This window comes from Lissotriton vulgaris, chromosome 5, assembly GCF_964263255.1.
Source record: "Lissotriton vulgaris chromosome 5, aLisVul1.2, whole genome shotgun sequence".
Taxonomy (NCBI): Eukaryota; Metazoa; Chordata; class Amphibia; order Caudata; family Salamandridae; genus Lissotriton; species Lissotriton vulgaris.
The window spans coordinates 852,092,896-852,109,215 of NC_141693.1; the positions used below are offsets into that span (position 1 = coordinate 852,092,896).

Sequence of the window (16,320 nt, forward strand, 5' to 3'; positions counted from 1 at the left end):
GGTATATGCCCTATCGGAACCAGAGTCTCAATATTTAAAAGAATATTTGGACAATTTACTATTAAAAGGGTTCATAAGGCATTCCACATCCCCTGTTAGTTCTCCGCTCTTCTTCGTCCCGAAAAAGAACCATGAACTTTGCTTCTGTATTGATTATTGCTCCCTTACAAGGTCACAATAAAGAACAGATACCCTCTGCCTGCAACATTTCAATTTTTTATTAATGAGGTGTTGCATGACATTTTTGATTTCTTTGTGATTTGTTACATAAATGATACTTGATCTATTCATCCTCAACTGAGGAGCACATTAAACATGTCAGGGCAGTATTACAGCGAATGAGGGAACATCACCTGTTCACTAAATTTGAAAAAGTATGTCTTCCACGCTATTAACATAGACTTCCTAGGCTATGTCATATCACAAGATGGTATAGCTATAGATCAATCAAAGATACAAGCTGTCTTAGGATGTGAAACCCCAGAATCAGTGAAAAACTTCCAACAATTCCTAGGTTTTGCAAATTTCTACCAATGTTTTATTCCTCAGTTTTCTTCAGTAGCATCTCCACTTACTCAGTTACTCAAAAAAGGGATTCGGTATGAATGGTCTCCAGCAGCAGAACAAGCTTTCCAAACACTGAAAAAAGCCTTTACTTAAGCACCTATCCTATACCATCCTGATCCTACACATCCATGTTTTGTGGAAGCTGATGCCTCCCAAATAGCCGTCGGAGGGATCCTCTCTCAGAGAAATCCAGAAACAGGCATTTACATCCTGTAGCTTATTTTTCAAAAAAGCTCTTGCCGGCAAAACAGTTGCCAAGCGCAAATTATTGTCTATTAAGCTTGCATTCCAACAGTGGCGGCATTATTTACGAGGAGCCCGTCATATTGTGACTATTTATTCTGACCACCGGAATTTACAGGTCTACCAAATCGTGAAAGCCTTGACACCATGCCAATTACGTTAGCTTTCATTTTTTTTTATAAATTTGACTTTATATGTACTTACAGACCAGGTAAAGAACAACAGAAATCAAATAAATTATGTAGACTAAGTTATCCTATCACTGAAATCAACACAGTTGTAACTAATCTCATTAATCCAGAACACAAGATAGTCGCTCTTTGTACTCCTCAGGAATTTGTCACGAAAGTACAAAAGGCCCAAGAAACCAGTAAAAGAGAAGGCCTTTTGTATTTTAAAAATTGTTTATACATCCCTACTCAAGAATTACGTGATACTGTGTTTCATTGGATACATGATACCGTTCAAGCAGGGCATCCTAGTCCTAAAAAGACCCTGGAATTATGCCAACGAGAGTTCTGGTGGCCAACATTGGTCTCTGATGTAAACAATTATGGTCACACTTGTCCAACCTGTACACAACCTAAAGACTCACATACAGCACCTGCAGGTTTTTACAATTTATGCCCATACCACCTGCACCTTGGCATACATTAATCATGGATTATGTTACTAATCTCCCTGTGTCCAATGGGTATTCTATCATTTGGATGGTAGTTGATTACTTAACAAAAATGGTGCATTTTCTTCCCTTGAAACATTTTCCATCTGCCAGAAAATGAACAGATTTGTTCATAAAACATATTGTCAAATCACATGGATTGCATACAACAATTATCTCTGATTGGGACCCACAGTTAGTTTCTAGGTTTTTGTGTAGTTTTTCTTCATCTATAAATATTAATGTCCGCATATCTTCTGCCTATCACCCCCAAACTGACGTGCAGACAGAAAGACTTAATCAAACAATGGAAAAACGTATGCTATTTCATGATTACCTGGACAACAGAATTGGATAGGGCATTACCCAAGGTGGAATTTGTATACAATATCACTGTTCATTCTGCTACAGTGGTTTCTCCTTTCTACTGTCTATATGGTTACCATTCTCCCATGCTTCCCATAGTACCAATGGTGGATGCTGCGCCAGTCCCTGCAGTGTATGATCACCATAAACAACTAACACAAATTCAGACGCAAGTCAAACAACACCTAGCAAGGTGTCAACAACAAATGAAGAGTCAGGCAGACAAACACAGGCACAGGTAATCAGCTCCTCAATACGTCATAGGAGACCAAGTATTGCTTTGTACCAAGAATCTACGTCTTGCTGGGTCCCGTAAATTGCACCCAAGATATCTAGGTCCCTTCAAAATTACTAAACTGATTAATCCTGTCAATGTGGAGATGGTTCTCCCTACTGATTACAGGATACACCCAGTTTTTCATGTGTCCTTGATGCAACCTTTCGTACCCACTACTCTTACCGGCCCACCTCCTCCTCCTATCAAAGTTAATGGAGAATGGGAATTTGAAGTGGCCAAAATAGTGGATTAAAAAAGGATTATTTGTTAGCATGGAAATGGTATGGACCCAAGGAAAATTGATGGGAGCCTGCTGTCCATTGTTAAAGTTCAAGTGCTCCTATTGTAAATTGTATATTGATTGGTGTTTCCAGAATTGTATATTTGATTACTACGTCCCTAGAAAAGTGCACTGAGAGTGCCAGGGCCTGTAAATCAAATGCTGCTAGTGGGTCTGCAGCACTGAATATGCCACTCACACAAACAGGCTCTTAAAGGGTTCTCAGACCTGCCACTGCAGTGTCTGCCTGTAGTTTTCTACTGCCATGTCGACTTAGCAAGTGCACCTACTTGCAAAGCCCTAACCCTCCCTTTTATTACATATGAATTACACCTAAGGTAGGCCCAGGTTGCCCCTATGGGCAGGGTGCGGTGTATTTGAAAGTTAGACATGCACTGGTATCTATATATCATTTCACAGATATATTCTGTTTAAAGCAGCCGAAGGTGGAACAGGGCTAGCCTGCATTTTCTAATATTCTAATATTCAAAAGTGGTCAAATGAATTCCCTGCGTGGAATGTCATATAGCTGACAAAAAAAAATGCATCATATTCTGACATGAGTTAGTCACAGGGGCAAGGAACCAAATGGGCATCCTGATATGTTTTACTAGGGTACGACACCAGAAAGTGAGCAATGCCAAGTCTAAATGTTAAAAGATCAAAAATTTTACACTGACTAAAAGGGTACAAAAGATTTGTCTCTTTTCCGTCATTGGTGACCAAGGGTAAATAATTGCCTACATGCTTTTTACTAGCCTCCACGGATTCCCTACGATGCCGATGTTTTTTTTATTTAATTTTTTTAAGAAGGGGGTTGTGTGGCCCCCTTCTATTCCTAATTTATTGGCCCTGGGGGATGGGGTGCCCAGGGTCAATAAATTAGGAAAAGAAGTAGGGCCACACAGCCCCCTTCTTAAACAAATAATTTAAAAAAAGACTGGCATCGCACCGGAGGACCCGCCCCCTCCCTGCAAGGCGCGTTTGCAGATGTGGAACTAATTCCCCATGAATACTGGTGGTCCCTGGGGGCCAACTAGCCCACGGGAACCTCCAGTATACGCCAGGGAGCTGCGTTGCAGAGAGGTGTTCTAAGGCCACGCCCCTTTTTACACCTCTCTGCAACGCAGCTCTATGGCGCTTAATGGAGGTACCTGGTGGGCTAGTTGCACCCCACGGACCCTCAGGATTCAAGGGGAGTTAATCCCCCAACCTAAAATGCGTCACAGGGCGCGTTTGCCCAATGGTGAATGGAGTGGGCGGGCCTGAGGTGACATGTGTTGCAGAGTGTTGTAAAAAGGGGCATGGCCTATGAACACCTCTCTGCAACGCAGCTCCCTGGCGCATACTGGAAGTACCTGGTGGGCTAGATGGCCCCCAGGGACCCTCAGGGCTAAAGAGGAATGAATTCCCCAAATTAAAAAGCCCCACAAGGCGTGTTTGTAGACATGTCACCTCAGCCCCGGCCCGCTTCCTTCACCATTGTGCTAACACGCCCTCTGGCGAGTTTTAAGTTGGGAAATTAATTCTCTTTCAATACTGAGGGTCCCAGAGGGCCAACTACCCCACCAGGTATCTCCAGTATGCACCAGGGAGCTTGGTTGCAGACAGGTGTTCAGAGGCCATGCCACTTTTTACACCTCTCTGCAACGCAGCTCTGTGATGCTTACTGGAGGAACCTAGTGGGCTAGTTGGAGCCTAGGGACCCTTACGATTTAAGGGGACTTAATCTCCCAACTTAGAACGGCCACCGGGTGCGTTTACACAGTGGTGAAGGGAGGGGTCGGGGCCTGAGGTGACATGTGCAAACACGCCCTGTGGCGTATTTTAAGTTGGGGAATTAATTCCCCTTCAATCCTGCGGGCCCCTGGGGTCCAACTAGCCCACCAGGTGCTTCCAGTAAGAGACACTGCGCTGCCTTGCAGAGAGGTGGTGCACGCCGTGCCCCTTTTTACACCTCTCTGCAACGGTGTTTACTGGAGGTACCTAGAGGGGTAGTTTGACCCTAGGGACCCTCAGGATTCAAGAGGACTTATTCTCCCAATTTAAAAAGGCCACAGGTGTGTTTACACAGTGGGGAAGGGAAGGGACAGGGCCTGAGGTGACGTGTTCAAACACGCCCTGTGGCGTATTTTAAGGTGGGGAATTAATTCCCCTTCAATCCTGCGGGCCCCTGGGGGCCAACTAGCCCACCAGGTGCTTCCAGTAAGAGACACTGCGCTGCGTTGCAGAGAGGTGGTGCAGGCCGTGCCCCTTTTTACACCTCTCTGCAACGGCGTTTACTGGAGGTACCTAGAGGGGTAGTTTGCCCCTAGGGACCCTCAGGATTCAAGAGGACTTATTCTCCCATTTTAAAAGGGCCACATGTGTGTTTACACAGTGGGGAAGGGACGGGGCCTGAGGTGACGTGTGCAAACACACCCTGTGGAGCATTTTAAGTTGGGGAAATAATTCCCCTTCAATCCTGAGGGACCCTGTGGGCCAACTAGTCCACCAGGTGCTTCCAGTAAGCGCCACTGCGTTGCGTTGCAGAGAGGTGGTCCAGGCCGTGCCCCTTTTTACACCTCTCTGCAACGCAGCTCTGTAGAGCTAACTGAAGATACCTGGTGGGCTAGTTGGACCCAAGGGACACTCAGGATTCAAGGGGACTTTATCTCCCAAATTAAAATGGTCACAGGGCGTGTTTGCACACATGTCACCTCAGCCCCCCTCCCCTTCACCAGTGTGCAAACGCGCCCTGTGGCACATTTTAAGAGGCAGTTTTAATCCACCTGCCCTATTATGTACTAGGGCCTTACAGAGGAGGCCATAGTAATCACAGGGGTACCCCAAAGCATAGTGTTCCCTAGTATATGTAGGTGTTTGTAATGTATTCGAAGTGACTTTCAGCATAGCACTGGCTCTAGGACTGATTAGTCAGAGTCAGTTACGACCAGTGCCCATTTGAGAAGTTGAGGGTACATGATGCTTTTGCAACAGGGCCTCTTTCTGCTCCTCTTTTTGTTATTTCTGCACGTCTTACTTCTTCCTGCACTTTTCTTCGTCTTTGAGGACTTCTGTTGCTTCTTTTTGCATTTCTTATTTTTCTTTCTGTGCGTTTTTTCTTTTTTCTTCGCATGTCCTACCTCTTTATGCATAGTTAGAAACTAGCATTTTAAAAAACCTTTAAAATACACATACAAAATAGGTTTCAGTCACCTTATAGTTAGAAATTAGCATTTAAAAAACCTTTGAAATTCACTGAAAAAAACATACGTTTCAGGCACGTTATAGTTGTATAGGCATTTATATAGCGCACTACTTACCCGGAGGGTCCCAAGGCGCTTCGACCGCTGCGAAACCCTTCCTGGCTTCCCTGAGAGATGGTCCCTTAATGGGTATCTCCAGGGTGAGACCAGGCATCCCCGGCGGTCTGGTGGGGCCGTTAGTGAAGATGAGGCAAGCTAATGCCCAGAGTTGCCGAGTGTGATCGCTGATCAGAGTGGGCACCGAGGCAAGAGAATTATCGAGTCCGCTGACCCTGGTCCAGAAACCTGCCGCGCCGGGAATCGAACCCTGGTCCCGGGCCGTCCTCTGCTCTCGGGTCTGCCGCCTCTAACCAGTGAGCCACACTACTTCACTACTTAGAAATGAGCATCTAAAAAACCTTAGAAATTCACTGAAAAAAACATAGGTTTCAGGGGCACTATAGTTAGTTTGACATTTCACTTGTACAAAACCAGTGAAATTTCCCCATTATAGTTAGTCCAGCTAACTATAACTCGCGTGCCCGCAATGCACTGCAGATGACGTCACATATTACATCACTCAAGACATGGTCAGTGACATCACTCATGACATCTCAAATGATATCACTGATGACATCATCCTTGTGATAGAGTGGCAGACCTCCTCTCACCCTAATATAACTTTTGATACACATACTCAAAAATAGAAACTAACATTTTAAAAATAATGCACATACCAATACCACTTACAACACACGTATTCAGTAATTCGAAGATCTACACACACATCCACTCATTCAACAACAGTCCAATACAGTCACTCATACATGTACTCACTCATCATATGTACTCATACACCTATACATCCTGTTACGCACCGACACTCATTCATAGAGTTACTCACACACATATTCACACATGCAACGTATCAAACATCCATTTATTTGCATATGCATTTATACACACACCACCACACTTACTTTTACAGAAACTTACACATACTTACTCTCCTAAGCAATCACTTATAGAAACACATACTAATTTATAAAAGAACTCTTCCAATCTCTCACTTTCACATATAGTGACTTATATACACCAATACTCACATATACTAGTTTAAAACATATGTAGTTACTCATAAAGACACTATTGAGACAGTCATTCACTTACTAACACACTCATACACACACTAATCCACCCATACAGTCCTGCACACATGCTGTCTTCAACACATACAAACAGTGAGTCACTCATTCATGCATCTATGCACTAAGTAATACCCCCACCGAACTATACAGACACTAAGACACTCAAAAAAACAACTAATAACCTATGTAGACACTCATGTAGATACTCACCAACCCATGCAGCAACTTCTACACAAAGTGAGAGACTAGCACAGATATTTACATATTTAAACATTATTCACTAAACCATGTATTTACTAAGATACACTTAATCAGTCCATTATACAATCAATTTTACAAAACAAAATCATCCATTTAGACACTTATATACCCATTTATTTTTCCATCGACCTTGAGATATACATATATACAACATATTTAATTTTCAGAAAAACACACAGTCACTGGATGATATCATCAGTGTAGTCAAGCTATCCTGGCTGAAGACGGCTGATAGCCAGAAACCGGTCCTAGGATGCTTGATTCCGGTCCAGGAAAGACATGGCTTGGCAGTTCGGGCTGGACTGTTCCCATGAGGCACAGGGTCAAGGCTGATTTGCATATGGCCATGTCTGAACTGGGTTGGTGTGGAGTGCAAAAAAATGATGGATTTAGGCCCAGATCTCTGTACTGGGGTGAATGTATGACATTGTTCTGCATTCTGTCTATCAATTGTTGTTTTTGCATTTGTCATCCCGAGTGGGATGGGTATGCTCAGACGTGAGTCCCATGCTCTCCACACCACTAGAGTCAAGCTATCCTGGCGGAAGACGGCTGATGGCCAGAAACCAGTCCTAGGATGCTTGATTCCGGTCCAGGAAAGACATGGCTTGGCAGTTCGGGCTGGACTGTTCCCATGAGGCACAGGGTCAAGGCTGATTTGCATATGGCCATGTCTGAACTGGGTTGGTGTGGAGTGCAAAAAAACGATGGATTTAGGCCCAGATCTCTGTACTGGGGTGAATGTATGACATTGTTCTGCATTCTGCCCATCAATTTTGTTTTTGCATTTGTCACCCGAGTGGGATAAGTATGCTCAGACGTGAGTCCCATGCTCTCCACACCACTGGAGTCAAGCTATCCTTGCTGAAGACGGCTGATAGCCAGAAACCGGTCCTAGGATGCTTGATTCCGGTCCAGGAAAGATATGGTTTGGCAGTTCGGGCTGGACTGTTCCCATGAGGCACAGGGTCAAGGCTGATTTGCATATGGCCATGTCTGAACTGGGTTGGTGTGGAGTGCAAAAAAACGATGGATTTAGGCCCAGATCTCTGTACTGGGGTGAATATATGACATTGTTCTGCATTCTGTGCATCAATTGTTGTTTTTGCATTTGTCATTTGAGATGACATCAGTGATGTCAACAGTGATGTAATAAATGACGTCATCAGCTGTGCATTGTGGGCACGCAAGTTATAGTTAGCTGAACTAACTATAACGGGGGAATTTCACTGGTTTTGTACGAGTGAAATGTCCAACTAACTATAACGCCCCTGAAACCTATGTTTTGTTCAGTGAATATATATATATATATATATATATATATATATAGCAATATGATAGTTTCAGGCCAATATTAAAAACACAATATTCTGGTAGAATGCTGATGCATAGTGGGAAAAGCCCGTAGGACAGCAGAAATGGTACGGGTATTGGAGTAGAGTTCACATGACCTTCCAGGACCAATCTATCCTGCGTCTTTTATACAGTGGCATACACAAACTCATAAATATGACACACATTCAGAGTGAAGAGTATAATGTACCTTTTTTCTGTTGTTCCGAAGCAAACTGCAATGCTCTGATTTGTATTTGCAAAACTGTGTACTGCTGCTTCAGACTGTCAAGTTCTAAGGGAAGAAAGATATCTTCATAATTTGGCATAGTCTTGTAGTATCATTTGGTTTCTAAATCTACATGCAGTTAGCTCATATGTGAATCCTACAGAACAAATGAAAAATTGCACATCTAATGAAGTGACTTTATGAAATCACATTTGAACCATGCTTGGGCCCTCAAATGCTGACAATCCTGTAAATATAAAAAATTGTAACAACGGATCATGTGGACAGATCTAAACTTAGAGTCTTTCACTAAGGAAGACCCCTGTTGACACTGGCCCTCAATATGTTCTACCATTTATTAGATGTTCAGTCATTTAAACACTCTGGACAGCTAACAAGTGTTTGCCTCTTCTGTTGCTCAGGCCTGAGGCTTTTTCAAGGCTGATAAGCAGATCGAACTTCCATATCCAAGTGGAAAATTGGTATGTCATGGTAGACACCTAGTGATGAGGCAACTCTAGGGTTCGGATTCCTGGTGCATAAGCCAATGTAATAGAATATAGTCCACGTACATTATGAGTTAGCAAGTATAATTTCTACATTTGGCAGTTGAAAAAGCTTTATTCTCCTTAATGGTATTTGAAATGAATAACTGAAATCAGGCGCTGTAGTCTGCCTGTAGACTGCATATGTGAACTGAATGAGCAGACTGCAGTGATCCATTTCCTTTATCCATTCCAAATACCATTAAGGAGCATAACATGTTTTCAGCTGACAGAGAGAATATACTCTCCAACTGGCGATTACTTGTAATCTATGCTATCACGCTGGCCTAGGCATCAGGCTTTTGTTTGGCTAGCTGGAGTGGGACTTGGTGCACCAGCATTCACCGGTGAAAGGAGAGGCTGCCATACACTTAGCACTCAAAAGCGCTAAGCTTCTCCCACAGCCCGGGTCCAGCATTGACTTTTGTTTGGCAGGCTCGGGTGGGATTTCATTCCCCAGCATTCAATTGTGCAAAGAGGCGACTGCTACACTCTAAGTCCTTAACAGCGCTAAGCACCTCCTGCAGTGCCAGACATACCCGGGCAAAGACTGGGGCCAATAGCGGGCTTGTCTTTCCCTGTCAGAGCCATGAAGAGGCTGGGCTGGGCCACCCCTAACATCTCTATCTGAACCCTGGTCCAAGTTGATGTGTGTTTTTATCTGGCGATACCCGTTGTTTCCTGTGCTCATTGCAGGACTTTGTGACTGTTGGGTTATAATGTTGTTACTACCCCCAAGCTAAAGTGATGAAAAGGAAGAGGAAATGGATTCCAGCAATGTTTCCGATAAGAGACCAAGGACAAATAAATGCATACTGTCTTTTATTAATAATGCAGTGGGGTGTTGACTGAAGAGACTATGAGAGTCAACGATCAGTTGGCCATGAATTCCTGAGCTATCAACCCACCTGGAGGCACTTTGATAGGTTTGAGTGTGGCATTGTCTACGGCTGTATCTGCCTCTGCTTCTTGTCCACGTCCAAGCAAGCCACCAAATATACTACTCAGTAATTGTTTTGAGGCCCTGACCCAGCTTGATGACCTTGACTGACTGATTGCCGCGCCTGAGGTAGGGAACCTGGTGATGTCTGTGGTGTCCCCAAAATGGTTTTGTCTTGCTTGAAGATTATTTCCAGAAATAGTTTTCTTTCAATTCAGGATATTCCCAGAGTGCTTCTGTTTTAGTGACAGAAGCACCACAAAAGTCCACGTTTTGATTCACAGACTCATAGAAATGTGTCTAATTCAGTGGGAGGATTTGTCCATGGATGGCTGTGTTTCATTGGGAGAGGGCCCTAGGGGTAGTTGTGTCAGCTGTTAAAATGGAATATAGCTGGGGTCAAGGTAAGGTTTCAGATGTTGTTTGGTTTAAGATGTAGTATACTTTCAACAGTATTTGCCTACAGGAGACCTGGGGTGTCTTCATATGGATGGATATGCCACACATGTTGTTACAGCTATTCCCTCCTCTAGTGGGCATGCCAGAGGGGTCTTGCAATGCTCATTAATTTGGGCTTAATCCGTAATCCAACAACCTTGGTGTTCTTTTGACTTTTACAAAATAAGGACAGAATGATGGTTATTCATTTCTATAATTCTGTCACAGCCAGACATAAATTGGACACAGTCTTAAATGTAAGAGTGCTTTTGATGATTATTTTCATTCTGCTACTGGGAGATTTTAATTTGCATCCTTGTGCAGCTTGACATAGTGATGAAGACTTTGAGAATGTATCACCAATAGTTGACCAGGTTCATCCTAAACACATGCAGCAAGAGGACATGATAACAGTCTGATAACTGATGGCAACCTAGTCAACCTTTTTAAACGTGGAAATCACGGGTCAGCAGAGTGGATAGCCAACTTCAAAGGGAGGGGTTCCAGCTCCACTGTTGTTCATATTTTTGTCTCATCTTGTTTGTTTTTTGTTCTTGAAAAACGTTAGAATTTGTGGAATTCCCTGAGTTATTATAATTGCCTGACGGCCATCTTTTTGTGGTATAAGAAGCCTGTTGATGCCACTCACCTGTTTAGGGAGCCGATGTTATCCACTGACTCGGGGCGAAGGGTCAAGTGGGCTTTGATTTTCTCCACCTTGGTTTCTACTTGCTTGGCCAACTTTTTAACCTGCTTATGTGAATATTCTTCAGCTCATAGTGTTTCGATGTCCTTCTCTAGTATTTGTAGTTCTATTAAGTCTGCTCTCTACGCCTGGTGTACCACCCTCCATGCTGCCCAGCAAGTGGTTTGATAAAAAGTGCTCCAGAGTGCACAAGGACTTGTTAGTGGCTTTGCATTAAAAGAAAGCTGGCAGGATGAGGTGCGGATAGCCAGGACAGCATATCACTCGGTATGTAACGAGTGCACGGAGTGTGTTGGAAAAGGTGACCAGGGAAAATGTACTTGCCTTCAATTCACAGCGTGACAGTGCAGATTTTTGCCTTGTGGTAAATCACCCTCTGTTTAGCTGTGAGCAACTGTCTAATCCGGCTTTAAGCATTATGGCGCAGGCCTGGGTTGATCATTCTGTGGGTTTTACGATCAAGAAGGCTCAGATACCCCCATGGCCTGTTGTGGGGTGGAGCAAAACATTGTATTTCAATGGGAGGAAGTGAGCTTTGTCATCTCATGCTTTTCTTCAGGAAAGCCCTTGGCCCAGACAGAGTCCCTGGCGATCTATATGAGGACCTCATTGTTTTGTGAGCCCCCGCTACTGACCTTCCATTTAAAGGCAAGTGCTAGTGGCTCTTTGCAGCCATCATGGCATAATTAGGTTATTGTCCACATTTTTAAACAAGGATTTAGAACAGCCCCCAACTGTTACAAGCCCATATCTTTGGGTAAAAATATTGGGTCAGGTATTGTTGAATTGCCTTTCATCTTGGCCTGAAAAGCAAAATATTTTGTCAGACTTACAATATGAGTTTAGGGTTGGACAGGGCACAATTGAGCAAGGTTCAAGGGCCTAATTACAACTTGGAGGTGTGTCAGTGGGTCCCCATGCTACTGCCTCGCTGCTGCACCGCCAAAGCCATGTCTGGCAGGCGGTGCTTTCGAGGTCCCACAGCGGTGTCTATTAACCCCTTCACTGCGGGGCAGATTCCCCTGCTGTGCTGGGGGCGGGGGGGGGGGGGGGGTGCGCACAGCTCCCCAGTGCTCATGGCCAGCTCAGCTCGTCATGAGCCACGGGCCACGGTTCTCGTATGCTCATGACGAGCTGAACTCGTCATGACCACTCCCGTTCCTTAGAACGCCCAGCACAGCAGGGGAATTAGCCCCACGTGTGAGCGTTCTAATGGTCATGACGAGCTCAGCTCGTCATGGGCACACGGGAACCATGGCTCATGACGAGCTCAGCTCGTCATGAGCATGAGAGGGGTTAAAAAGGCACCGCAATGGGAGCGCCAAAGGTCGTTCCTGCATGGCTTGGACTCTGCAGTCCATGTTGTGCAGGACAGGGGTGCCTGCACACAGGGGGGCACAACATCCCTGAGGACACACGGGACCCTGTAGGGCACTTTTTGTTTCCTCACTGCCACCGTTTTCATGGAGGGTTTACAGACCTGAAAATTGTGGCAGTAAGAAAACTCAGAATTTGCTTGTCGGTGCCACAGCAGCACCGCCAACATATTCCTGGGCCATACCACCATGCCATCACGGAGGGATTGCGGATCCCCGGCGGTCACTACGATCTTGTGAAAGTGGGATGACCGCACTCAAAATGCGGTGGCCGGACCGCCAGTGTGGCCTTTCCCGCCACTCCATCGCAAGTACGGTAGGCCTTTAGACCATTGTACTCGTAATCAGGCCCTAAATCTTTATCTACTTCTTTGCAAATACATTAAAGCCAAATGGGGTACAATCCACCTGGACTTCATGGGCGTCAGTTTGGCCTTAGATACCGTGAACCATGCCAAGCTGTGTTCCATGATGGAGTAGATGAGGGTTGACATTTATTGGCCACTTTCTAGCACGATTTGCATGATGGCCTCATTGCCTCTGTTAGATATGGCTCCAATTGGGAATGCACACCACACTTTAGTTGGAAGCGTGGGGCTTGCCAGTGCCGTATCTTTGCACCTTATTCTTTATTTTAATGAAATTGAATCCGTTTTATTTAACTCATCCCTAGATGTCACCAGGGGAGGAGTTCGTCTGATTCCTGCTCTGCTTTATGCAGATGAGACAGTTTTAATTACACGGACTGCTGCAGGGATGCATTGTCTTTTAGATCTTCTTATCGGTTTTATGGATAGTCTTGATCTATCCACTAATTTCTTAAAGTCTCACAGGATAGTATTTGACCTCAACAAGATCAAAACCCCGAAATTTGTGACAAAGGTCCATCACATCTGCAAGGTTGACAATTTCTGTTATTTGGGCATTTAATTGGATTTCCATCTTAACTGACAACCGCGGATCAATCATAATATAATGTCCTTTAAAAGGGCCACCTATAGAATTGACGATTTTTCTCGCAGGCGTGGGCATACTCATTTGAAGACTATTTTAGATATTTTTTAAAGCTAAATGCATTCCCTCCCTCACCCTCAGCTGCGAGATTTGGGGCTATGGGTCAATTGCACCCATCCAAATAGCAGAACATATTTTTTTGAGAGGGCTCCTAAAGATCCCACAAAGCGCAGCCACTGAGCAAGCTCATGATAAATTTGGTATGGGTTATGTTTGGGATTTTATTCTCTTCTCCTGTTGCTTCTTTGGCTTTCAGTTTGGCTGAAGGTCGAGTTAGAACTCAATACGTTAATTAGTGGCTACTGCTGGGGTCTGGATAACTCATTACAAATCCCCCTGTTGCATTATGTTTGATCCAGCCTGAGAGCCTTAGGGTGACCAGAGCTCTTTTCTGATCCAGACTGCTTTGTTAAAACTAATGTCATAAAGGTTAAATGGGCCTTTAGCGCCAATGGGGTAGCCGAATGAGAGGCGCCTGCTTTGCCTAAGCCTTCACTTTCGTTGGTCAAAACTGTGAGCTGCATGGAACCTTACTTAAATTTAGATATGCCTAGTTACCATCCAAGACTGTTTACCCTTTTTAGGATCAATTTGTTTTCGTGGCTCATGTCGCCCAGGCGTAGTTGCTATAAAGGCTCTGATTTACCTGTATGCGTTTGTGATACCGTTTCCATTGCTGATATTTTGCCCATAATTATCATCTGCCCTAGGTTCAGTAATCTGAGCTACAAATTTAAAAAGCCCCTTTTGTTATCCATGAATTTTAATCAAGTGAGACTGGCGCTTCTATTTTTACCGTTTTTATGGACTCCGACGGTGTATTATTTTTTGTCTTGTATCTTTCAGGTGTCTAGAGGTCGAATCAGATGTAAGTTTATTTATTTCGTTTTTCTTCTCTCTTTGTATTACCTGTTACTATTGTGTATTTTCATGTATTGTTTTCTGCTTCGACTTTTATAATTTTATTTCTAAAATCGAATAAAGTTTTAATGAATACTGTGCATTGAATAAATGAGGGGTCTTCCTGAAATGCATAATGATACTTTGTCTTGAGTATTGATAATCGATTTTCCTAAACCAAAAGAATCAGGTGATATAAATTAAAGGGTGGCTACATTTTGAAACAAAAATACTTGTATTACAGTGGAACTGTAGGCCCATTATCCCTACCCAAGTGTGTTTCTCACCACCCCGTAAATAAAAAATATTTAAGATAAAACTGAATTTAGTAAATGGTTCTGCAGGGTCTTCACACAGCAGATTACTTAAGGAGAACTGAAATGTAACTATTCTGAAAGTTTCTCCAACCAAAGAGAACATTGAGATGGTTTTCACACATAGGACAATGACATCCTTTAAGTACTTGGCTTCCCAAATCAAGACACTTTTCGCGTGTCTACTTTTCACTCACATTTAGCCATCAGTTTTGATTTTGTTCTACCATCTGCAATCATCACTGGCAATCGTGTCCTAGTGCTTCATAATAATATCTATGTTTCTACTGCAGCTGACACAACTACCCCTTGGGTCCTCTCCCAATGAAACACAGCCACCCATGGACAATTTCTCCCACTGAATTAGACATATTTCTATGAGTCTGTCTATCAAAACATGTGGACTTTTATGATGCTTCTATCACTAAAACAGAAGCACTCAGGGAATATCCTGGATTGATAGAAAACAATTTCTGGAAATAATCTTCAAATAAGACAACACTATTTTAGGGAGCCTAAAAACACTTCTTCTGAATACCCACCATTGCTGTACTTAGTCCTGCTAAATCACAACCACCCCTTACGTTTCTGCATGCTGTAATCAAACTATTACTGGGAACCTCTCCTACTAAAGCATACCTGTATCTGGGTTATTTTGCCTTTTTTTAACTTTGTTCTACCAACCCACATGCCTTCCACTTACCAGAGCCACAACACTCTCCCGTCTCTCCTTTTAGGCCCCGAGGTCCTTGGACTCCTCTAGGGCCTTGTGCTCCATTTGCGCCTTTTGAACCTGTTGGCCCTTCTGGTCCCATTGCTCCAGTTGAGCCTTTAGGCCCCACTGCACCTGCTGGCCCCGGTGTTCCAGGTTCACCTTTTGGACCTGCTGTGCCCATTGCTCCCACTGAGCCTTTGGGGCCTTCTACTCCTGGTGGGCCTGAAGATCCAGCTAAACCTCTCGGACCCGCTGGCCCTGTTTCTCCTTTTGGTCCTGCTTCTCCTTTTGGTCCTGCTTCTCCAGTTGTCCCCATTAGCCCAGCAGGTCCTGGTGAGCCCATAGAGCCTTTTGGACCCATTGGCCCTACTGATCCAGGTGAACCCTTTGGCCCTTCTGGTCCTGCTGGTCCTGCTGGCCCTGCTGTTCCAGGTGGGCCTGTGTTTCCAGTTGAACCTTTTTGTCCCACAGCTCCTATTGGCCCTGGTGGCCCTGGTAGGCCAATTGATCCTTTTGGTCCCATTGGCCCAATTGGTCCTTCTGTTCCATCTGAGCCTTTTGGCCCTGCTGGTCCCATTGGCCCTGTGTTTCCCATTGGTCCTGCTGTACCTGTTGGACCAATTGATCCTTTTGGCCCAATCATGCCTTGCTCTCCTTTGGGGCCTGTCTGTCCAGTTGGACCAGCTGGTCCTGTTGGTCCCATATTACCTGGTGGGCCATCCAGGCCCATCAATCCTTGCAATCCTAGAATTAAAACAGAAAAAAACAAAATAGTTACATA

At 44.2% G+C, this 16,320-nt stretch overlaps 1 protein-coding gene across 2 annotated transcripts in view; it reads right to left on the reverse strand.

The window, feature by feature from the left end:
- LOC147711696 (uncharacterized) overlaps window positions 1-16,320 on the reverse strand; it is a 116,212-nt gene that overhangs the window by 17,695 nt on the left and 82,197 nt on the right. For both annotated transcript variants that reach the window (XM_086922410.1, XM_086922409.1), the window contains exons 4-5: window positions 15,528-16,283; window positions 8,574-8,657 (exon numbers count right to left, since the gene is read on the reverse strand). In XM_086922410.1, coding sequence (XP_086778536.1) covers window positions 8,574-8,657; window positions 15,528-16,283 — 840 coding nt within the window. The remainder of the gene's footprint in view (window positions 1-8,573; window positions 8,658-15,527; window positions 16,284-16,320) is intronic.